The sequence below is a fragment of the Acanthaster planci genome, linkage group LG18 (genome assembly GCF_054643075.1).
Source record: "Acanthaster planci isolate LZ-2023a linkage group LG18, COTS_SCS, whole genome shotgun sequence".
Classification (NCBI taxonomy): domain Eukaryota; kingdom Metazoa; phylum Echinodermata; class Asteroidea; order Valvatida; family Acanthasteridae; genus Acanthaster; species Acanthaster planci.
In genome coordinates this window covers 12,235,594-12,259,517 of record NC_141794.1, presented here as the reverse complement: position 1 = coordinate 12,259,517, position 23,924 = coordinate 12,235,594, and the positions used below count along the sequence as shown (strand labels likewise).

Sequence of the window (23,924 nt, the reverse complement as noted above, 5' to 3'; positions counted from 1 at the left end):
TTTGATTCGTTTTGTCCTCACTTTTCCCCCAACAGCTCAAGCAATTACCAACAGAGCCAAGTTTGAAACCATCCACGACTTGAAATCAGCATACGAGAGTAATTCACTTCAAGCTTTGTCTTACTTTGTAAATAGAGAGTAAATACTCTGGAAGATTCAAAATCCTGTCAGTCTGTCTTAACCGACGTTATCGCCTCCGTAGTGAAGACTTCACTGAGTTTTGCCCGAGGAACAACAAATAAAGAATGAAACAGTATTTACTGCATCTTTAAAAAGTTGTCAGGGAAGGCTCTTCAGCTTCTGTAACCTTTTCCCTCTATGTATATGTCATGATTGGAGGGCAAGATGTAACTTATTACAGTGTTTGTCTTTCAGATTCAGCAGCAGCAATCTCAGACTCATCACTCTTTTTCATCAATCATTCTTATTTCAGTTTTTAAAGAGCATGTTGAGAAAGAAGAGCAGCAAAAGAATGGTACAGTCCTCATGATTGACACCGAATTGGTGTGGACAGAAGTAGCCACGTAGAGCAGAAGTAGTTGTAGAACAGTCCCAGCACAAGAAACCCAAACTATGTAGCCCAGTGTGCTCTTCTGAACTTCATCGCCCCTGCTTTATCCCTTCCTAGAGTAACTCCACCTTCCAAACCCAAATGATGACACCCAGGGTGACCTTCACTTCATCGCCCCCGCCTTACCTCTTCCTAGAGTAACTCGACCTTCCAAACCTAAATGGTGACACCCAGTGTTCCCTTCTGAGCTTCATCGCCCTCCCTATCCCTTCCTAGAGTAACTCGACCTTCCAAACCCAAATGGTGACACCCAGTGTTCCCTTCTGAACTTCATCGCCCCCCTATCCCTTCCTAGAGTAACTCAACCTTCCAAACCCAAATGATGACACCCAGTGTTCCCTTCTGAACTTCATCACCCCCGCCTTACCTCTTCCTAGAGTAACTTGACCTTCCAAACCCAAATGATGACACCCAGTGTTCCCTTCTGAACTTCATCGCCCTCCCTATCCCTTGCTAGAGTAACTCAACCTTCCAAACCCAAATGATGACACCCAGTGTTCCCTTCTGAACTTCATCGCCCCCGCCTTACCTCTTCCTAGAGTAACTTTACCTTCCAAACCCAAATGATGACACCCAGTGTTCCCTTCTGAACTTCATCGCCCTCCCTATCCCTTGCTAGAGTAACTCGACCTTCCAAACCCAAATGGTGACACCCAGTGTTCCCTTCTGAACTTCATCGCCCCCCTATCCCTTCCTAGAGTAACTCAACCTTCCAAACCCAAATGATGACACCCAGTGTTCCCTTCTGAACTTCATCACCCCCGCCTTACCTCTTCCTAGAGTAACTTGACCTTCCAAACCCAAATGATGACACCCAGTGTTCCCTTCTGAACTTCATCGCCCCCGCCTTACCTCTTCCTAGAGTAACTTTACCTTCCAAACCCAAATGATGACACCCAGTGTTCCCTTCTGAACTTCATCGCCCTCCCTATCCCTTGCTAGAGTAACTCAACCTTCCAAACCCAAATGGTGACACCCAGTGTTCCCTTCTGAACTTCATCGCCCCCCTATCCCTTCCTAGAGTAACTCAACCTTCCAAACCCAAATGATGACACCCAGTGTTCCCTTCTGAACTTCATCACCCCCGCCTTACCTCTTCCTAGAGTAACTTGACCTTCCAAACCCAAATGATGACACCCAGTGTTCCCTTCTGAACTTCATCGCCCTCCCTATCCCTTGCTAGAGTAACTCGACCTTCCAAACCCAAATGGTGACACCCAGTGTTCCCTTCTGAACTTCATCGCCCCGCCTTACCTCTTCCTAGAGTAACTCGACCTTCCAAACCCAAATGGTGACACCCAGTGTTCCCTTCTGAACTTCATCGCCCTCCCCATCCCTTCCTAGAGTAACTCGACCTTCCAAACCCAAATGGTGACACCCAGTGTTCCCTTCTGAACTTCATCGCCCCCCTATCCCTTCCTAGAGTAACTCGACCTTCCAAACCCAAATGATGACACCCAGTGTTCCCTTCTGAACTTCATCTCCCTCCCTGTCCCTTGCTAGAGTAACTCGACCTTCCAAACCCAAATGGTGACACCCAGTGTTCCCTTCTGAACTTCATCGCCCCCCTATCCCTTCCTAGAGTAACTCGACCTTCCAAACCCAAATGGTGACACCCAGTGTTCCCTTCTGAACTTCATCGCCCTCCCTATCCCTTGCTAGAGTAACTCGACCTTCCAAACCCAAATGATGACACCCAGTGTTCCCTTCTGAACTTCATCGCCCCCCCATCCCTTGCTAGAGTAACTCGACCTTCCAAACCTAAATGGTGACACCCAGTGTTCCCTTCTGAACTTCATCGCCCCCTATCCCTTCCTAGAGTAACTTGACCTTCCAAACCCAAATGGTGACACCCAGTGTTCCCTTCTGAACTTCATCGCCCCCCCATCCCTTGCTAGAGTAACTCGACCTTCCAAACCCAAATGGTGACACCCAGTGTTCCCTTCTGAACTTCATCGCCCCCCCATCCCTTGCTAGAGTAATTCGACCTTCCAAGCCCAAATGGTGACACCCAGTGTTCCCTTCTGAACTTCATCGCCCCCTATCCCTTCCTAGAGTAACTTGACCTTCCAAACCCAAATGGTGACACCCAGTGTTCCCTTCTGAACTTCATCGCCCCCTATCCCTTCCTAGAGTAACTCAACCTTCCAAACCCAAATGGTGACACCCAGTGTTCCCTTCTGAACTTCATCGCCCTCCCTATCCCTTGCTAGAGTAACTCAACCTTCCAAATCCAAATGATGACACCCAGGGTGACCTTCTGAACTTCATCGCCCGCACCTTATCCTAACCTACTGTAACTCAACCTTCCAAGTCCAAATGATGATACCCTGTGCCCCCCATTCCTGGAAGTCCCTTCCCGTTGTCCAACCCCTGCCCCTCAAGCAACCCTGCATGTATCTTCCAAACCCAATACTGTACATCCCCCAGTGTCCCACTACCCCCTCCCAACTAACCCCACCCCAACAGAATCTGTACCTTTGAAGCCCTATCCCAACCCAATCATTGCATGCTGTGATCAAATTCATTCACTCAAAAGTCCATGTAAACATCTTGGGAGCGCTGTCTCTCACTCCTTCCCTGAAAACCTTTTCATTCTGAGCACTTCTCAATATGGCCGCCCCTTGACTCCAATCCTGCCCTGGCGTGCCCCCAGATTAATTCTTGAGGTTCAAATAATACCAAAGATCTTGCCTTTCAAAAGAACTTTGGAGTTTCCCAAGGCACAGTTGGGATTTAAGTTCTAAGGTTGTTTTAAAGTTTTATCAACCGTGGACATTTCTATGTTTGAGATATGGTGTACTATTTTCGCTCTTATCAATTTTTGTTTTCATTTTGCAGCTATTTGTGATAAAAGACTCATGTACTAATTCTTGACTTCCTCTGTGGCTTGACACATTTGCAGTGTTCTAAAACCAGGATTTCTGTCAGAATGATTCAAGCTTTACCGTGATGATTTTACACCCATCAGTTCTGTGGCTAGGCTGTGGCGTTCCTTTGACCACAGTATAATTTTTTAGGTCCCTGCCTGAGCTGTGGCACACTGTATCCTGTAGTGTCTCAGAAAGTTTTGCTCATGAAAGTGGTATTTCTTTGTTTTGTTTTTTTGCCCATATGCGTCACGGTTTTAATCAACATGGATTTTGTTTTCACTTGGTAAGACAAACATTTCTGTTTTGTAAACTTGATTTCTCCTTTACCCTAGCTTTCCGTGTTCTTGTCAAGTTGTGCTCTGTATTCTGATATTTGTTTCTGACCGTGTTTTGTTTCAATTTCTCTGTTAAGTAGTATTTCTTTTTTTTAATTTGAAACAGTTTTTTCCAAAGGAGTTTTTCACTTTCCTGAACAGTTCAACTCCTGGCATGCACACAGAGTGGATTGTGTTCCTTATGTCTAGTTCTGTTGTAGGCACCTTCACCCTTGTGAAGATTAGCCTTTGGGAAGGCCAGAAAATCTATGCTGTTCCCCTTGTGACAACCTGTTGTTTTGTTATTTCTGAAAATTTGACCACAGTGAAGCATTTCAATTGGGTCCTCATTTCTTGCACTTTTTTGTGTGGTGTAGGACATCGTCAAGCACCGGTCTTGTATTTGGACTGCAGTGCATTACCTTCAGCACTGGCATCAAAATAGTCTGTTTCCTCACTCTGCTAACCATCACGTGACTTCAGTCTTTCAGCTGTGTAACCATGAGCTTCTATGTTTCACTGTGTTCTCCAGCCGACTTTGCCAATCGCTTGATGCAACAACCGTTCCCATTACATCCGTTGTACCCCTCGCCGTATGGTGCCCTTCCAGGAGTTGGAAAGGTCGGTGTGCCAGCAAGCAGTGCCCCTCAAGAAAACCTGTCCCTCATGAATGCTTCCAAGTAAGAAAACATTTATTTTCCAGAAGTTGTAATTGCGATATATTGTATGTCTTTTAAGCTCTCGTTTTTACTCGGGTGTGAGAATGTAGCTTTTTAGCTGATTTCTTTTTTTGGGGGTTGCAATGTTGACCTTTGGTTGAGATTGTTAAATTTCAGCTTTTTCGTACACCTAGTTTGTACAAAAGTATGAGAACTTTTTTACCTTTCACCTGTTTGCAAGCTTTGATTTTTACGTGGCCAATCATACTCCTGTTTAATAAAGACCCATATTTCTTGATAATAAGATGATGCTGGTGGGGGGGAGCCAGCATTACCTTTGATAATTCTTTACTTTAAGTCCCTGTCATTTTTATCAGAGACTTTTCTTGTTGGTTGAATCTGTTCTTCTTGTGTTTAAAATTGTTTTACAAGCTATTAACTCGAGTACTCCTGATAATTTGTTTTTCTAAACAGAATTAATGTGGCAAATTTATTTCAACGTTTCTGTCAAGATAAAACTTTGGACCAGGAGGATGCAAATACATGTATATGCCATACAGCGGACTTTGTGTATTTTAATTTGTTGCTGGATGTCTGAACAAATTTTCTTTTTAGTCTCAATTACCCTTGAATTGTCAATTAATTATTTCTCTGTGTCAGAGCGGCCCAGATTCGTGGGGAGAGCTCCATCAAGAACTTTGTCGGAGACACCAACTTGAGTCCAAGAAGTCTGAACGACCCCAAATCTTACCAAGCTATCCTGAAGCAGCAGGTATGACTGGAACCGTCCGAACTGCCTTATTTCTGGGAAAACTTTATTTTGCCGTCGTTTTATATGGACTGAATCCCACTTGCTTTGTGTGTACCCTTGGTGGGAACAGTTTAATGGATAATTTTGGTGTCTGGAACTAATATGGGTGTGCCCGAGCGCTGCAAAGACCAACGTACACTAGAATGATTTGGGCTTTCACAGACTGGCACCTAAAGGTGTTGGTGGAAGTGCCATTTGGAGAAAAAGCACTTTGAAATATTTAACATGTACCACATCCATATCGGGAACTTTAATGCAATAATGGAATGATACAGTCAATTTTAATTCTCAATCCTTGTTGATCTGTAGTAATGACCATACAGCCTTCCAGGTCATAATACCAAACAACTTTTTTTGCAAGATGGCACTGAATGTCATGGAAATTGTTGTATCTTTAGTCCTGAAAAGCTCTTGAATTAGGTTTTCGAATTTCCGTGAGAGCCTTGTCATGACTATGTTCCCATGTGTCATCTCACAAAATACAATGTAGCACACAGGCCTGTTTGAAAAGTAATGGATGGTTTCCATCTTCGTTTTGTCATTGTTAAATCTTCCGGAGTTCGTTTTCCATCTTCTTTTTGTCATTGTTAAACTGCCGGAGTTCGTTTTCCATCTTCTTTTTGTCATTGTTAAACTTCCGGGGTTCGTTTTCCATCTTCTTTTTGTCATTGTTAAACCTCTGGGGTTTGTTTTCCATCTTCTTTTTGTCATTGTTAAACCTCTGGGGTTTGTTTTCCATCTTCTTTTTGTCATTGTTAAACCTCTGGGGTTTGTTTTCCATCTTCTTTTGGTCATTGTTAAACTTCCGGGGTTCGTTTTCCATCTTCTTTTTGTCATTGTTAAACCTCTGGGGTTTGTTTTCCATCTTCTTTTTGTCTTTGTTAAACTGCCGGGGTTCGTTTTCCATCTTCTTTTTGTCATTGTTAAACCTCTGGGGTTTGTTTTCCATCTTCTTTTTGTCTTTGTTAAACTGCCGGGGTTCGTTTTCCATCTGCTTTTTGTCATTGTTAAACCTCTGGGGTTCGTTTTCCATCTTCTTTTTGTCTTTGTTAAACCTCTGGGGTTTGTTTTCCATCTTCTTTTTGTCATTGTTAAACCTCTGGGGTTCGTTTTCCATCTTCTTTTTGTCTTTGTTAAACCTCTGGGGTTTGTTTTCCATCTTCGTTTTGTCTTTGTTAAACCTTCCGGAGTTCCTTCTCGTCTCCTTGCCACAGATGGAGGAGAAGGAAAGGAAGAAGCGACTGGAGAAAGAGGAGCAGGAGCGCTACAATGCCAGGCTGGAAGCAGAGGCTGCAGAATACAATCCCTGGGGGAAGGGAGGGGGCGGGGCTCCCATGAGAGATAACAAGGGCAAGATAGTTGGTTAGTGGGCGTTGAAACAATCCTAAATCCTCCAAGTCCATCCACTTTACATGAACACTCAAATTCTTTGCTTTTTGAAACTCTCCAGCGGTATCAAGCCCCATGCAAAGTGGTTGGGCTGTAATCTTACCATTCTGCAAAATTCTTCCAAAATTTCCAAGCCGAAGTTGGAAGATAATCAACGAATAGTGTGAGCACAAACTTTGAATGTGCTTGACTCGATCATGTCTGAATTATGGTATGGTAGAATATATTTTTTCTTGACAATTAGCCAAAAGGTTCACTGAGGGTGTGAGAACAATTGTTTGGGAACATTTCAAAAAGAAATAAGTAATAGTTGGAATTATAAAAACGTTTATCTACAACATACCAAGAAATTGGAATATATGCAGAATGCATACTGGATTTTTTTTTCACTCGTAGTACAGAGGGTTTGCATGGCTGCCGTCTTGCAGGCCGAAGATTTTGTTTCACAGGGTACGCACAAAGGAGGTTACCCTGTGGAACAAAAGAAGTCACCCAGCAAGATGGCTACCATGCAAAGCGTCTGTTGTCCTTTTGAAAAGGCTTGATACAAGCTGCCTTGTCTGTGTCATGTGTATCTTGTCTCTGTCGTTTGTAGCCGACCTCCGTCAGTTACACAACCGCAACGAGCAGGTGTTGAACGACCCAGCCAGCACCCAGCTCCAACTCTATGCTGACCAGTCACCTGCAGCCACCGCAAATCCTGCTGCTCCCATAACAGGTCTGTAAAACCAGTCCTCTGCTCTGCAAGTTACAGTTCCAATCACTCTGTGAAAATGGAGTTTCAGTTTGGAATTCCATTGAAAGGTGGCTTTAGGTCAGAGATTTGAGTCAATTCCTGTTACATTGTACAAGATTTTTTCAAAGGCCTTTAACTTAGATTTAGCTTTAGCAACTGCAGATTCATAGATTAGGTCACATATTTTACAAGAAAATACTCGGTTTTGACCTAATCAAATGCAGTATGTATTTTGAATCATACAACCGTGTGTTCACTCTTTTAACAGTTTATATTTGACAAAAAATCCTACAACTAGCATTTTATGTTTTTGTCCTCAGTGAATAAATCCCCCCGTCCTGGTGCCCCCGCTGAGCAGCCGGTCACCACAACACCCAAGGACCCTAAGGATGAGTACAAGGAATACCTCAGACAACAGGTACCAGACAGTTGACCTTTGACATCCACTCCAACAGCTGTATCCAACAATATTTGTCATTTGAAGGTGTCAGTTTTATTAACATTATCTCTGCTCTTCGGGCCCATCCCATTTGAAAACGTCTCAGCTCCGGGGGGGTTCACAGCTCATTAACGCCATTTCATGTGTAAACGTAAGCTATAAAAACAAATAACCCATTTTACAGCGTTACACAGCATTTGACCCCTTGCTGGATGCGAACCTTGACCCTTTACAATTGGGAACAACCTTGAGCCCCCTTGACATTTTGAAATTCTTAAGTCAAATTGTATAACCAAAGAAATAAAGGTCCGTTGGCGAGATTTAATCCTAAATCCCCAGTTTTTTTGCTAGTATGTCTTGCAATGTGTCCATTATTTCTTGCATTTAGCGGTATGTGTGCCTTGAAGAGATGACCCCTGCAATTATCCTTCAAAATTCTCAAGCAAATTCCTGAAGGCAGTGTCATAAATCCAAGAGCAGCATGGATGCTGTTCTGGACTGAAATTTTACTTTACGCAAGGTTCGTCCCAAGACCTTGACATATTGCATCCTTGGAAATAAACCCCACATGCTCACCACACAGCCTCAATCCTTCCAAAGCCTCCACTTCAGCAAGGAAGATCTTGGAAGGCTAGGGTTAATGAAGATGAATATTTCAGGTTGAGGATAAGAAGAGGCGGGAGGCGGCGCTGAAGGAGAAGATCCGATTAGAGGAGGAGAGAGAGGAGAAACGTCTGGCCCAGCAAAGGCTGCAGATGCAGCAGGATTTTGAGAAGGAGCAACTACGGATGAAAGAGAAAGAGGAAGAGGTAAGTGTCCGTCTTACTCCCTGCGCTCTTTAGTTTGCTTCTTCTTTTCTCACTCCAACGCAACCCCGACACCGCCCATCTCGATGCACAGGTCCTTATACCTTGAACCACATCAGGGCTCGGTTACTTTGTAGCATTTGTCCCCCCACGGGATCCAAGCAGGTGGACACGCCCCTCCAATGGATGCCACACACCTCTCGTTAGCTTGTTGTGCCCCACATCATCAGATTAAAAGCTTGTCAAGCAGATGATGAACCATTTAGAAGACATCGGTGTCAGATGCAGCCTCTTCTGGCAGTATGTTTTTGACGTTAGTCTGCAGAACTCTAAAGAGAAACCTGTAATTACTTGTGCGTCGTTGCGTGTCTATTGCATGGAATCATTCTGAATGAATTTCTGCAAACTCTTCCACTCGGTTGAAATTTTACAGCGTGGTGCTTGGTGCACATATTGCGTCGTTTCTTCTTCCCTGGAAGTTTTCTTTTGCGCTCACCCTACCGGTACTTTTGCATCTTTGCTATTTGATGTGACAGTCCTTGAAGTTTGTACAGCGGGTTTGGAAAAAAAAATTCTCTGCCTGGTCTAATTAATGTTTTCACAGAGACTGGTTTTCTTACAAATGATTATGAACATGCCTGCCTCGCGATTCATTGGCAGACGGGATGTATTCAGGTTTGTGCCAGTAACCATGGCAACAATTAAAGACTCATGGGTCGTTCTCTTTCTGCCCATTACTGGTTAAGCCAAATTAAAAAAACCTCTCTCAAACAAAAAAAGTCTCTCAGCCTCACTTTCGTTTTTGTTAAAGCTCTCCCTATTTTATTATAGGTTATATGCAGCATATATTCTGTGTATTATTTGTTTCTAACAATTTATGGCTATGAAGCAAAATGCTGTTTATATCCATGAAGGTTGTTTTACATGTACTTGTTGTAGAAACAGAAGGAACAGCAAAGGAATTCAGACGATGCATCCACCATTTCAGAAAAATCTGCCGTATAAGAAAGCAACTCAAATGATGAGAAACTGCTTTTATAATTTACAATTTACTCGGCAAATTGTGTAGCACAAATAGGTGTTTGCGTTCTTACTGTTTAACTGCTTAAACTTATAAGTGAAATGACGACAAACGTCATTTTGTATAAAGTCAAAATAATTGATCTGCCATCCTGTTTCCCCCGACCGAAATCGGACAATGAATGCAAATGCAATACAAATACATTACAATCAAATTGTAGAAGGTGAATTTTGAAATATAATACAAAGGATCACATGAATTCACAGTGCTGAAATGCAAATCGTCAACCCTTACTCTTTCAAATATCCGACAGTGTTAATGCTCATTTTACCCAGTTGAAATCTCTGACAGTCACAAGCACAATACTTTAAACTGTCAACTGCAACATTCATCTCAATGTGATTCTCTGTTTCCAAGGCAACTGTTTTTATAACAATGTTCACATGCAAAACGTTTTTGATGAAAAACACTGAATTGGTACTTTCTGCGTGTTCTGTAATTCCTCTGTGAAATGTGCAGTTTGAGGCTCTGCCTGGAAAACAGTACAAATTGAGCAAAAATTGGCAGAAAATTCGTTCATGTTGGTATTCCATTAACAATGTACTTTTAAATTCTGAATCTTGAAAATTTACAACTTGAACAATACGCACATCACCGTAGAGTTAGGATGACTTACATGCAGTGATAAACTTGATTAGATTATGAATGCGTTCTAGTGTGTGACAGTCATTTCCAAGATCAACAAAATGGCCATTTGTAATAATAAATTTCACTTACATTGTGGTTGAATGCTTTTGAGTTCACCTGCAAGTGGGATGACACAACATTGTGCAGTGAAAAATTGCCCGAGTTGGTGTGTTCTTCATGTACGTGTACTTATGCAGATTTACAGTACAAATGTTTGATGTCACCGAGTTGCATCTGTGTTGGCTTTCACAGCAAGTATGAAAGAGCCTTCAATATCAAAATACAGTAGTTTGCTTTGCGAGGTTAGAAGTGCAGCCGGGGTACCATGGGTTGTTTGCAGATAGCAGGATTCTGAGAGTCACATGTTCCGTCATTCCTTGGGCCAGGTTTCCACACCTCAGCACAGTACTCTTTACCCAGTCCATTGTTTGGTTCCTCCTTTTCCCAATTGGGGTACTGCACTGCAACAGTCCCATCCAGGCACACCCAAACTCCTAGAATGAATTAAACCAGAAACAATATCGAAAGTCTTTTCTCAGCATTGATGGTAACGAGTGGCATTTAAATAGTGCCGTGGCACCTGTGGATCAATGTTGTGCATTGGAACTTTCCCACTAAAACCTTTTTGCGGTTCATTGTAATTTTATTATGCTGTGTCCAGTCAATTTTGCCATGTGTATGGTACAGTACCTTCTAGATTGTTGCAATTGATCCAACACTCTGGTGTTATCTGGTTGGTTCCCCCTGTTCCCAATTTTGGTACTGCACTTCAGCAGTTCCGTCCAGGCACACCCAAACTCCTACAGTGAATGGAACCACACTGTCCTCCTAGTGAATGACTTTTGACTGCGTTGATGTACATACAAAATTGTACAAATGGTGTTTACACATTGGGATGTATTTGCTGCATCTAAGGTCAAACATTGTGCAGTGGAAGTGTCCTGTTAAACACCTTATTGAGTGATTTTCACTGTAGAGAAATTCTGAGTCGGGCATCGTGTACATACCCTCTCTTTGAAGATTGTTGCAGTTGATCCAAAACTCTGGTGTTATCCTTGCAAGGAACTCATTTTGTTCGTCAGACTGTGGCCGAACCAAGACACTCCCCATCTGGATACACTCCTGTTTGGCCTCAAACCATCCCATGGGCTGGGTGGCTCTGTAGCATTTGTCCCCCCACTGGATCCAAGTTGGAGGACACGCCCCTCGGCCACCAATGGTCATCACACACCTCTCATTACCACCAGTGCCCCCCATCACCAGATGAAGGCTCATCAAGCCCAAGATGAACTGTTTCAGCAACATGATTGTCAGATGCTACCAGACTGATGTCTGCTTCAACACTCAACATGTTCATCTCATACCAGTACATGTACACGTTTCCTAGCCATGCTTCATCCAGCAAGATTCCACATACAGCGTTATTTCAGTGCTCCCTGAGGGATTTTGGATACACTGCACGGTGGCCGACACGTCAGCAATATACTGATAGTACTTCAGCCAATACTTTTAATTGCTGCGGTTGAAAATTGCTCTCCTGTTAGTCCTGTATTATTTAAAGCCCATTGCACACAAATTCTCTCATCCAAGCTTTTGTTATAATGAAATCAAGTGGGCCTGAGCATGCCCAGGGGCATGAAGCAATACACAGGTATTTCTTCAATAGAAACATGTAGCTTAATTTACTGGTTATCTGTGGGTACGTAAAAAATTTATAGACATCCAATTGTCATTCCTGAAAGGAATTGAACTCTGTGCAGGTCCAGTGAGCCATCTGAGTCTTTATTGACTTTCATTTCCAGGGTAACTGCTTCAGTAAAGTGCTCTCTCCCTGATATCCCGTAATTCACTCTGCGCAATTTTTGCAATGAATGTAATGTTGATTTTTCTGTCTCTGTTTCTAGCGATTTTAGTGATTTTGTGGCTTCAATCATTCTCTCGCAGTGCCATCAGAGAAACATTTCACTTCATCGTGGCCTGTTTGACCTTTGACATCAACCCAGATAGTGCACCCTCTTTTTCACTCGACATTCATGAGCCCCTCCACGAAATGGCGACATTCAATGATTTTTCTCTTCAGACCACGGTTTCTCTAAAGAAAATTGGTCATTCTGAATGACATTCGAAGAAAAATGACGTCAGAGACATAAAATACATGTACAATTCACGACAAAAATCTTATGCTCAGAGTTGTTAATTTTAATTTTCGGCAGAAATATCTCCAAAATAAGCGGCAAAATGAACATTGAACATGGAATTTTCAAGCACTACATGTGACAGCGTTTTCAGCATTCTCGTACAACATGCATTTTTGGTCAAAATTTTCAAACGTCAAAATTCCGTCAAATCTGACGTTTGCAACAAACATATTGTACTCATTATACATTTTTGGATGCAGCCAAACTTAGAGATAATTTCGGTGGTTGTGCTGTATTATTGGATATTTACATGTACATGCAGTCCACTTTCATTGGTGTTCATATAAGCGCAGTTTGAGGCTCTGCTTGTCTCACGGTACAAATCGAGCAAAATCGATCAAGAAATTCATGCTGCATAATGTACTTGTTACCAATTCTTAGAAGAGATGTTACTTGATATTCTAGTAAGAGTGGACTTATTTTTAATCCCCCAAAATCAAAACTTGAACAAGCGCATCATTGTTGAGAGTAACTCATTTACACAAATTGCTATTTGTTTTAAAACTAACGAAAGTTGCTTTCTGTGATTGCGCCTTTCAGGATAAGTTACTGTTACCATGTACTTTACTTCCTACAAAAACATGCAGAGATCGGAATAACAACCCACACTTTGAAAAATGCAAAGCTGATACAGGGGTGCACAGTGAATATTTAAGTAGTTGGAATATTTATTTTGTGTAGAGTAGATTCCATCACTTAAACACTGTTCAGGTCCAAGGCCTAAAGCAAAAGTGCCTGTGCAAATGCTATGGTACAAAATATTGCAATTCCTCCCAAGTTGACTTCTGTTAAACTTGTGCAAATTGACAGTTCAAATATTGGATCTAATGTCACAGCATCGCATGAGTGTGAACTGGCCCACCTTGTCAGAGTTGGTAGAAGTTTAACAGATTGGGCAGTGTGCCCGGGGGCCTACAGGTTGTTTGCAGATGGCACGTAGCTGATGATCACATGATCGGTCATTCCATGGGCCGGATTTCCACACCTCAGCGCAGTGCTCTTCACCTAGTCCATTACTTGGTTCCCACCAATCCCAATTTCGGTACTGCACTGCAGTGGTTCCGTCCAGGCACACCCAAACTCCTACAATGAATTGAACCAGAAAAAAAGGGAGCAATATCTTATTAAAAGTCTACTTCTGCCGTTGATGGTAAGAAATGGTATTTAAACAGTGGGGTTGTACATGTACTTTTGGCATCTAAGGATAAATGTTGTGCAATGGAACTGTCTTATTGAAACCTTTTTGGGGTATTTATACCATTTAGTGAGTCAGTATTGCCAACATGTACAGGAATGTATGGTACCTTCAATTTGAAGATCGTTGCAATTGATCCAAAACTCTGGTGTTATCCTTGCGAGGAACTCATTTTCTTTGTTAGACTGTGGCACAACCAAGACGCTTCCCATCTTGATGCACTCCTGTTTGGCCTCAAACCATCCCAAGGGCTGGGTGGCTCTGTAGCATTTGTCCTCCCACTGGATCCAAGCAGGTGGACATGCTGCTCCAATTATCACACACCTCTCAATACCGCCTGTGGCCTCAGTCATTAGATAAAGACTCATCAAGCCCAAGATGAACCGTTTTGGTAACATCACTGTTAGATACTACCAGACCAACACCAAGTGTTCTTAAAATAATTCTACTGTACTGATTTCACCAATTGCTAGGAGCCTTCATGAAGCAGATTGTTTGAGCAAATCATACCGTTGGAGATGCAACCATTTTGAATTGGTGTGCAAAGCAGTGATTGAGAGTTGATCACTGCTTCTTTGGCAAATACATGCATGTTAAGCCCATATCTTGGCTCTGGGCCTTTAATTGGGTTGCCAAGGTTACTGGTACAAGCAGTGAAGTTAAGTAAGCAGTGTTGTCATGGTGATGTACAACATGGTTAATCTGTGTCATTATGCTTCACGACTTTGCCCAATCATCAGCAAGGATTATGAGCCAAATTGATTGCAGGTTACACGTACATGTATGCGTGAGGAGCCTATTTTTTTTACTTCTGTAGGTTGCGCTAATAATCTTGAATTCAAGCCAAGTCTTCAAACTCAGAATTTTTCTCTTTTAATCGGTCTACTTGATCAGTGCATTACTCTTACAAGCATTGACAAAATCAGTATTGAACAATTTGTAACAAAGAGAGATACACAGTGAAGTAGTGAAAGGCACATCACATGGACAAAATTTACCATTTGTCAAAACTGTCGGGACATCAAAATTAAGACCATATGTGAAAGTTTTATTTCAATGGATGATTATGTTGCTTTGAATAATTGTTTCATGTAATGATGTATACCTGCTAGTTGTGCATGTTATACACATCATTATTTACACTCAAATAATCTTTACCTGAAATGACTCTGCGTTTCTCTTACATTTTAAAAGCTGCAGAGTTTTTCTATTATGTACTAAAGGCTTTGTTGATTTTTCTGCTTCCTCTTCCAGAAAAAGAGACAGGCAGAGGAGCTGGAGAGAAAGATTGAAGAGCAGAAGAAGGAAGTGGAGAAGAAGAAGCACGATGCAATAGAAGCCAAGAGGCGTGAAGCAGAGGAAGACAGACGTAGACAGGAACCAACGAAGAGCGATCAGGTCAGGTGGCAAACTCGCCTTCATGCTTCAACCCCACGCCAGCTTGAGAAATCCAACTTCCATTTTGCTGAATCGTGATGATTTAAACAAGGTGCTTTCTTGACGAGGCACACTTATGCACAGAGCCCCCCCTTCCTCCATAAAATGTGTGTTGTTAAGTACTCACGTACCCTGCGCACTGTATTGCTTCTCGACTGTTTAGTATCTAGACAAGGCATGAACTTGTCTTTGCTTTTATCTTTCCAGATGGACCGGTACTCACCACCGATTCCTGCGCTTCGGAACAAAGAGGTCAGACAAGTTTCAGCCTTGGCTGAAATCCCTCCTTGAACTTCCTACTTAGCAAGAGTTCATAATTCACTCCTTAATTAGGATGAATCAGAATCAACTGGCTGTGGCTAGGTATAACATGCGTGTCTGTGAGAAGTGGCAGTTAGCCACTAACCAATGGCTTCCATAGACACTTGTGCTACTTTGAGCCACAGCCGCAACTTTTTAGATTCAGCATAACTTTCAATCTGTGAAGGTATTTATTGAATTTATTCAACCCCAAAAAAGAGTAGGGGAAGGGTGAAATCCACACCCCCTTGACATTTTTTCCGACATCGCAGTGCTTTTTTTTTCTGGGAGCCTTCAGGAGTTTTCTTCAGCAGTGTCTTGCAGTCATTTTGACAACTATTGTATGGAAATTGGACTCACAATTGTGCCACTTTTTTCAAGACAGCTCAGCCCCAAATGGACTCTTTTGGGCTGGCACCTGTGTTGGCCTTGAACTCAAATTGACCGTCACAACAAAATGGTTGATTGGACTGAGTTGAAAACCTCACACTTGTTCTGATAATGGATGTCACTACATGTGTGCCAAGTTTTTAAACATTCAGGCCTGGGTAAGCAGAGTTTTTGGGGACAGAATCTTCCCTCCCCCTCAGCGATGAGATGGTCCCCCCTCTCAAAAAAAGATGCCTGTTTTAGAAGTTATACCTGTGCTGGCTTTGTTTGTACTTCAGGACTTTTTAAATCTGTATCCAAAGAGATGTCACCACCGGGGTGGTGCTACGCCTATTTCCCATGCCGCCCATATTCTGTAACTTGGAAGTGCATGTATGTATGTGTTTCGGGGAGCGGTGAACATCCTACTCGTTAAGGACTTGTCCACCATTATGCAATGCAGTACGCCGTGCAGCTTTTGTGTGCTCATCGTCCATATAAACTGATGTATAATCCACCATTTTGGTGCCAACAATTGAGCAATCATGTTGCAACTCGCTCTATGAACAGCTCAAGTATTCGGTCACAAATTGGATTTAGAATACTTTTTTGCTTTTAGAATCCTCCGCGGCAAAGTTCGCCACCCATCCCGACCCTGAGGAAGAAAAAACAAGAGGAGAAAAAGGTTGGTCCAAAGTTGCATGCTTTTCATTATCACTGTCCTGTGCATCCTAGAAAATCTGGTAGTTAAGGGTAGAGTTGTAGTCTAGTTAACCAGCAGTCAAAGTGGAGGAAGGATTACCGGTAGCTAGTGACTGGAATCGAGACTATATGACTTGTAATGGACTCAATTGCACGTCTATCAGATGACTAGTAGGGTTTTCATTTTGAATACTTTTGCTTGAGGGCTTCAATTGGTCCAATTTTATGGAGCTGCTTAACAGAAAAGTCGTGCTTACCATCGCATTCGATTTTGCTTGCCGTAAACACTAGTTCATGGCGTTGCTTGGCTTCCTTATGCGTACGCATGTGCTCACATAAAAATTTCTATTGTTAGGTCGCTAACTTCAATAACATTTTCCTCCAATTTAAACATGCCTTTTTGCTTTGCTTACTACGCATGGTGTCCATGAAATACTAGGAGCCTCGAGTCTGTTAATATAAAATTGTGTGCTTAGCAGCCCCATCAAATTTGGCCATGTTGCACAGTCACTTTTATCGCTAAGCACAGCAAAAACAAGCTTAACAGCCTGCCAAAATGCCGTACTCCTTCCTGAGGTCAGGCATTACCATACAATAGATGAAAAATTCAAGTGAACTGACGGCTCAATTAAAACCTTTTAATCTATTGTGTGGTAATCCCTGACCTCAGGAAAGAGTACGGCAAGCTTGGCAGGTCTGGCTTAATCCCCAAGGAATTATAACGTTGCTTAAATCAGTAATGCAGCAATATAAATCTTCCATGATGCGTGTTCATCTGCAGCTGTTAGCATTCAAGTTGTGAAAAAGCAGTTAATAGTTGCATGATTTTCTCCTGTTGTAAGCACAACATTTGTGCTAACTGTTAAGCAGTGAGCACAAATGTTGTGCTTACAGTGCTCTGAAATAGGGCCCAGGCGTGGGATTCCAGATGTAAGTAGTTTGACTCCAGCCTTGTGTCCCTAAGCAAGACTCTTTACCAACATTGTGCTCCATATTGCTCCGTGTCAAAGATAATTCACCATGAAAGCTTTTGTCGTTGACTAAATTTTACATGTATAAATTTCTCCACAGGAGTCTCCAAGGACATCGAAAGATATTCATGGAACACCTCGCAGGCCACCAGGAGTGAGTAAAACCTATTTGTTGATTTCAGCCCCCAGATTTGAGTTTGATATTCAGATATTAGGTCTTGTCAGGTGAGGACTTAGCAGACGACAGACTTGTAATTGTTCTTTGTCAGTACTTATTAATGAGTTTTGTCCTGGGCCCTGGAAGAGGTCCAACCTGCTGTGCAAGTATGTGTGTCAACAACACTCTGCTTTGACAAATAGTTTGGAAATTTACGCAAATAAAATGAGGCTTTGTTTATTTATTTTTATTCATGGTTTATTAATATTGCACTTAGGCAACCAAAGGTTGAATTACAGCAATATAACAAAGTAAAACATTTTAACACTAAATAACCTTAATAAACATATTAACACAGTTACCACAATTACACATGCAACTGTCCCGCATTTCAAACTTGCAAATTGTACTTACTTATTATAGAAAAATTTCCATATATCAAGTCCAAGAATTCTTTTCTGCGACCCTTCACCAACCCCCAGAAATAAAACATGTTTCAATTTGGAGAGTAATAATCCTGCATCATTTTCAGGACCAAATCTATCAGGCCAGTCCTACAGGGCCCGCCACACATTGTCAAGTGTCCTCTCTGTAGGAAAGTTAATCTTTCCCATACTTATTTAAAAGTTCAGTCATGTAGAGCAGTGGACTCTTTTGTGCACGAGATGTTAAAAGTTCTAGGAATTGATAAAGAATTGCTGTTGCTTGTTTCATAGTTCAGCTGTATGCGTTCTTCATTTTTTCATGGCAAGTAGCGTTCCTATACAAAGACACGTACTCTGCTGGTGGTGTTTGAAGTCATGGTGCATGTGTAGCCCAATTTTTCATTTTAGCTGCAGTCTGTAATGTATTGCAGTATTTGTGTTGAAACATGGGTCGGATGAAGTGTGCAGAGAAGTTGTCATTGCAAAGAGGTTTGAAGGTTGGATAATTGGAACAGCTTTTCTGCGGCATGGCCGGCCTGGTGGAACTTCACACATCACATTCTTAATGTACATTGTAGTGGAAGAGGCCTTTTGATTGGTTGAAAGGAAGAAGCCATTTTATTGGTTGTGCTGTCTTCAGTTCTCTTCTGGTCTTGTGACTGGTCTTGTGACTGGTCTTGTGACTGGTCTTGTGACTGGTCTTGTGACTCTTGTGACTGGTCTTGTGCCTCTTGTGACTGGTCTCAACCACAACACTGGTGAGAGTTCAGTTGTTCGAAACTTGAAACTTCTGAGTTATAATCAAGTTACCACAGATCATCAGAAATGATCATGCCTCAAACTTTAGCCCAAATGCACAAGCTTTCACAAGTGAATGTCGCCCCTTGTTCATTTATTTCTCAAGACCTTGAGCCAATTTGGCGGAGCCTGCTCATCATCAATATCTGCTGGGTACAGAAAAATGGACTACAAGGTGAAATATCATGCGAACTATATCACTTGATACCAGGACCGCACTCGTTTTTGTTTATGGTACATAAATTTGCAAACAGTGTTTTCTCTTTATTGGAGACCTCATGAAATTTGGCCTTAGCTTAGGATTGATTTGGGAAAAATAGGATTACAGTTCTGAAGGTAGAGGCATTCATGAGGAGATTCTATTTGGTTTTGTTTCCATTTTGCAACCAAGACTCAGAGAGAAATGGATGCTAGACCTATGAGACCAGCCAAAGTAGGTTGTCTTGAATGGATTGCACAGACCGTGTGACACAATGTGCACTGTTAAACAGTGCGTTGCTGTCTGGGTGCTAGACTTAGTGAAACCACTTTAAGTACAGTGTAGATTGTATTGAATGGATTGCACAAGTATTGGGTGAAATTGGTTGCACACCACTCGTACACTTGTTCAGAGGTAAATGCCAGACACACCAAATTACAGTTTGCAGTATACCAAAGGTAGTGTAGCATTGACTAGATTGCACCTGTATGTGGTGGACACAATGTGCACAGTGTGGAGGAGAGTATAGAATCCTGTCCTCTACACATGTACATTGTATGGTAGTGTACATGCACATGTATCAAACCTGTTTGTAGGTTGAGCTTACTAGCCAGTTTCGAGAAGATTGGATTTACATGTACAAGACGTGCACCTTGACAGAGGAGGGAAAAATCCTTCCGGAATGTCTTTTCACAAAGATCCAGCTCGTTAATGTCTCTCAAACTTGTGCCGTGCTGTCATGAGAAGTTGTTGAATTTAGAAATACCTCCCAAAATGCTGCATTCTGTAGCACTGAGAAAAGTAATAGCTGCAACACACCTAACAAACAAATTTTTGTACTCCATCGACCTCAGTCAATGAAGAAGTTGGGCATACAGGCTCAAAGTCTAATTTGTATTTCGTTATTTGTTAAAATCTCAATCAATATGTGCAGAAGCAAGGTACAAAACTAGGGAAAAAAATTGCACTTTGTGATAGGTTACATCATCTCCTTGTAGGATTCTCACAATCCAAACAGGCAGTAATGAATTCAGTTTCGCTGGTGAATAATATTCCATACAACACTTTTCAAGTTTCCTCCATAATGGACAATCATTTGCATGCAACTCCTCCCCCCCCCAGCTCCGCCTCTCTGCCCCTTCACTTGCACACTTGACACTAATGCTAGCCATCTATCCTCATCCTTCTTTTTAGTCTTTGTTCATTATTTGGGGAGGACTTGAACGGAAGATTTTCTTGCCGTCACATGGGGGGGGGTCAATGACAAAATGACTGGCTGATGAAACAGAGCTCTTTGACTAAAAAGTGAGAACTACATGTAGACTGGTCTCTTCTCAAGCTGATTCCCCATGAAGCGTCTCGGCCGTGGAATCTCTCTACATCTCTCATTCTAGCAAAGCAGCAACTCTTTGTCCAGTTTTCTCTCATTTACACCCAGTCTTGCAAATTCCTATCTGTGCTGTGGCTTACAAACTATGAAATTTTATCTCTGAAGTTTGATATGACAGGTAACTAACCTGTTTGCCGTGCATCATTAAACCAAAGTACAAAAAATGGAAACTCACGTGTACAATTAAAATTCTTTTTGCAGGGTGACATATACAACAGACCTGTATCAAAGGTACTCATCCATCTTTAAACGTCCATTCAAAGTCAGTTTTCAGAATGTTCCTTGCTTTCCAATGGGTTCTAGGGAGACTTTTATACCTCGGAATATTTCTATCAATTAACTTACTGGTCATTTGAAATTTATTGAGTTTAAACCAAGCAGGACGTGAACAGGTGCTCAGTTCTTTCACATTTTGGCCAAGAAACGTTCCTTCCCTACAGTTTTTGATACCGAACCAAATATACAGTCAGACAGAAATTTCTTATGCGACAGAGCATGTGAAGTGAAAGTGTGATTGCCACTTCATAAGTTACTGCATGAGTTGCATGTACCACAAACAATTCACTTTAGAAACCATTTATCTTCCATGTGCGCACTAATTCTCAGCCTTAGTCAGCCTGAATGAGTTATTAGTGTTCACCTTGACATGCTGTTGAAGTGAACGGATGTCCTGAATCATTCCCCCCCCCAAAAAAAGAAAAAAAATAATAAAAAAGATACAGAAAATGATGTTTTGGGCTGCAGATTTGTTAAAAAAGTTTGTTTATCCCGAGACGTGTTCATGAAAAAAGCATGTATTGAGAACAAGGTCCCATAAATCAAAAATGAAACCAATAAAACTTTGCATTCGCTTACTTTCTTTGCTTTGTACATCAATCTATACTCATGCTGTATTTTGCAAAACGTTTTTTTCCCACCTTGCGGTTGCATTCGTAAGGAGAAACCATCAGACTTGGATAATCACAAAATCTTGGATAATCCTAATTCCAAATCCAAGGACAACATTTCAACCCCCTGGAATGAGCTCTCCCCTACCCAGACTCCCCCAAGGGAGGAATTGAAGCGGGAAAAGGAAAACCCTCTGGGAAACCTCTGGGAATACTCCCAGGGCCCCACCGGGAAAACATCGGAGGAGAGGGCCCGGATTTTCCCAGACAAGGAGGTGCCGGAAAAGCACGCCCAGCTGGAGGCCCTGGATAAATTCCGGCTGCCGGCAGAGAGCCCGTCTGGCTCCCCTCTCCCGCGGGTTATTCCCAAGGATAACGCTGCGCTGAGTCCCATGGAAAAACTGCACACCCACGAAGCGAAAGATGGAGATGAGGCAGATGGAGGACAGGATGTCCAGGAATCGCAGGAAAAACATTCGGAAAATACCGGAAAATCTAGTGTGAGTTTTGCCCGGAAGTCAGTGTGACAAAGTTGGTGCTCAAAGACCAGATACTTGTAGCTATTAAATTTTTTTTTTCAGTGATTATGCCAGGTCTGTGACTCAGCTTTTTAAAATGTTGGCATTCTTGCTTCATCCAAACATGTACATTTGTGTTATCAAATACATGTATGTGCAAACGTGAAGATTTTTTGTAATTTAGCATGAATCTATGACATGCTTAGATGTCCTTTATTGTACTGTTGGAAATATACCCTTACATTCCAAGGAGGTCCTTAAAGACACCTGTGACCACTTTCAGTGGTATTAATTTTCTCGCTGCTTGAAATGGTCTTTAAAAGCTGCAATTTTGTCTAAAATAGAAAGAGTAACAGTTGGTTTCAGCATTTAAGGGACGACATCACTCAAATTCAAATGACACTGTAAACAGTGATGTTGTGTCTTTTGTTATTAGGCTGATAACAAATTAAAGCTAATCATTTTTCTTTTCCTTACCGGTCGATCGAAAAATGCTTTGCGTGTACTGTACTGCATTTCTTAGACAGAGTAGCATTTAAATGTTTTAGGTGTAGCTTTGCTTTTGTGTGGTGGTAATATTTGTGTGGTTGGCATGTCAGTATGATACTTGTACATGTAGGTGAGTCTTTGATGAAGAAGACACTTTTAACTACCGTAACTCTTTTGCTGAATTTCAAAGCAGATTCCAAAGCATGACTTCAGATGTGAAAGGTGCTGGAAACCGTTTGCCTTTGTGTTTCATGGGGGAAATGATAAAAGGAATATCTGTGATCCAAATGGGCTGACGCCCAAGTTGTAGGTTTACAATAAAGTTAAACTGACCAATCGGCTTTGAGAATAAGGATGTATGTTCAGTAAGTGGACAGGTCAGTTCACTTCTTGTTCAGAGTGTCTGGGTAACTGGCTTTTTGGATTGGCTTGACTGTGCAAAGTGTGAATGATGACAAGAATTGTTGCTTCAGTCTGAGACATTCAAATCTTTCCTTTTTCACCGCCTATCGCTTTGCAACTGGAAAAAGAAGTTTGACTTAGTGGATTGGCTGCGCTCCATTGACCCGGACCTGGTCGTGTACGCGCCCGCCTTGGCGGAGAATGGGTACAAGACTGTTAAGACGGTTCGTCGCATGAGCCGGCATACGCTCCTGCAGTTCTGCCCGGACATGAAACACGGTCATGTGGAGGCGTTGCTCCATGAGGTGGAACGCATTCAGACACCGGTCTCAAAGAAGGTACTGGAGTTGTGCGGAGTTCCAGTTAACTGTTTTCAGTTCTAACATGATGTTTGAGCCCTGCTGATTTCGTGCCTCATAGTTATAGTTGTTTACTGAGCTGTGTTTAACGTGTTGGATGAGAGTTTCTACTATCACAGTTGCTTAATCCTCTTCAAAGCTATTCCAAATTGTAGTTTATTAAGGGGTGTAGCAATAACGCTGTTCTTTGAGGGTGTTGGACCAACTTGCCACACCCTCAGCTCTAGGGCCCCAGTGGCCACTTTCCAGGTAACTTCAGCAACGTTGTTGCAAAGTTCTCTTCACTCATCCTCTGACTAACCTTTGCTGAGATGTATATCTGCGTTCAACTGACCTTTGAACCTTTGCTAATTATTAACATAGATTTGTCCAGACTGTCAGTGCATCAGACGTTGTGTAGTTGCCCTTTTTGCATTTAACACTTGGTATTTGTTAACTGTCAATATCCAACTAAAACTTTGATAGTGTCAGGGTTTTAAATGAACCCTATTGAATGTGTTGCCAAAAATCATGCATACTTTGAGGGAGTTCTACATTCTTTGGATCTTAATTTCTTGTTCTTACATTTTTCCTGATTGCTTTTGATTTGCAAGCTGCTGGAAGAGGAAAGAAAAAGGAACAATGTAAGATCTCTTGGAAAGATTTGCTTGGAATAAGGGTTTAGAACTTTTTTTTAAAAAACCGAGAATATTATGAAGTTTTATGGCACTCGTGGAAATAAATGTAATCATTCAGCAGTTGGGGATAAGGAGAGAGTATTCTTTTGAAGTGGTGGTGGGAAAAAAATCCAAGCAAGTTTATTGTGAGGAAAAATTGATATAG

The 23,924-nt window shown here is 41.9% G+C and overlaps 2 protein-coding genes across 39 annotated transcripts in view; one reads left to right on the top strand and one right to left on the bottom strand.

The window, feature by feature from the left end:
- The window catches only part of cspp1 (centrosome and spindle pole associated protein 1), a 56,876-nt gene that overhangs the window by 18,493 nt on the left and 14,459 nt on the right, over positions 1 to 23,924 (top strand). For 19 of the 38 annotated variants that reach the window (XM_087148976.1, XM_087148974.1, XM_087148978.1 and 16 more), the window contains 17 exons: positions 36 to 98; positions 434 to 475; positions 4,369 to 4,438; positions 5,078 to 5,189; positions 6,443 to 6,590; positions 7,213 to 7,335; positions 7,674 to 7,771; positions 8,452 to 8,601; positions 14,954 to 15,097; positions 15,344 to 15,388; positions 16,425 to 16,490; positions 17,579 to 17,632; positions 19,250 to 19,291; positions 20,649 to 20,678; positions 21,385 to 21,834; positions 22,875 to 23,081; positions 23,696 to 23,725. In XM_087148976.1, coding sequence (XP_087005102.1) covers positions 36 to 98; positions 434 to 475; positions 4,369 to 4,438; positions 5,078 to 5,189; positions 6,443 to 6,590; positions 7,213 to 7,335; positions 7,674 to 7,771; positions 8,452 to 8,601; positions 14,954 to 15,097; positions 15,344 to 15,388; positions 16,425 to 16,490; positions 17,579 to 17,632; positions 19,250 to 19,291; positions 20,649 to 20,678; positions 21,385 to 21,834; positions 22,875 to 23,081; positions 23,696 to 23,725 — 1,874 coding nt within the window. Of the gene's footprint in view, positions 1 to 35; positions 99 to 433; positions 476 to 4,290; positions 4,439 to 5,077; positions 5,190 to 6,442; positions 6,591 to 7,212; positions 7,336 to 7,673; positions 7,772 to 8,451; positions 8,602 to 14,953; positions 15,098 to 15,343; positions 15,389 to 16,424; positions 16,491 to 17,578; positions 17,633 to 19,249; positions 19,292 to 20,648; positions 20,679 to 21,384; positions 21,835 to 22,871; positions 23,082 to 23,695; positions 23,726 to 23,924 lie in introns of all 38 variants that reach the window. The other 19 variants (XM_087148999.1, XM_087148998.1, XM_087148997.1 and 16 more) reach the window with 11 other exon arrangements.
- On the bottom strand, positions 10,610 to 11,689 carry LOC110978698 (ladderlectin-like). The gene is made up of 2 exons (XM_022233900.2): positions 11,314 to 11,689; positions 10,610 to 10,800 (listed from the first exon to the last, which is right to left on the bottom strand). The coding sequence occupies exons 1-2, from the start codon at positions 11,609 to 11,611 to the stop codon at positions 10,610 to 10,612; spliced, it is 489 nt and encodes a 162-aa protein (XP_022089592.2). The 5' UTR covers positions 11,612 to 11,689.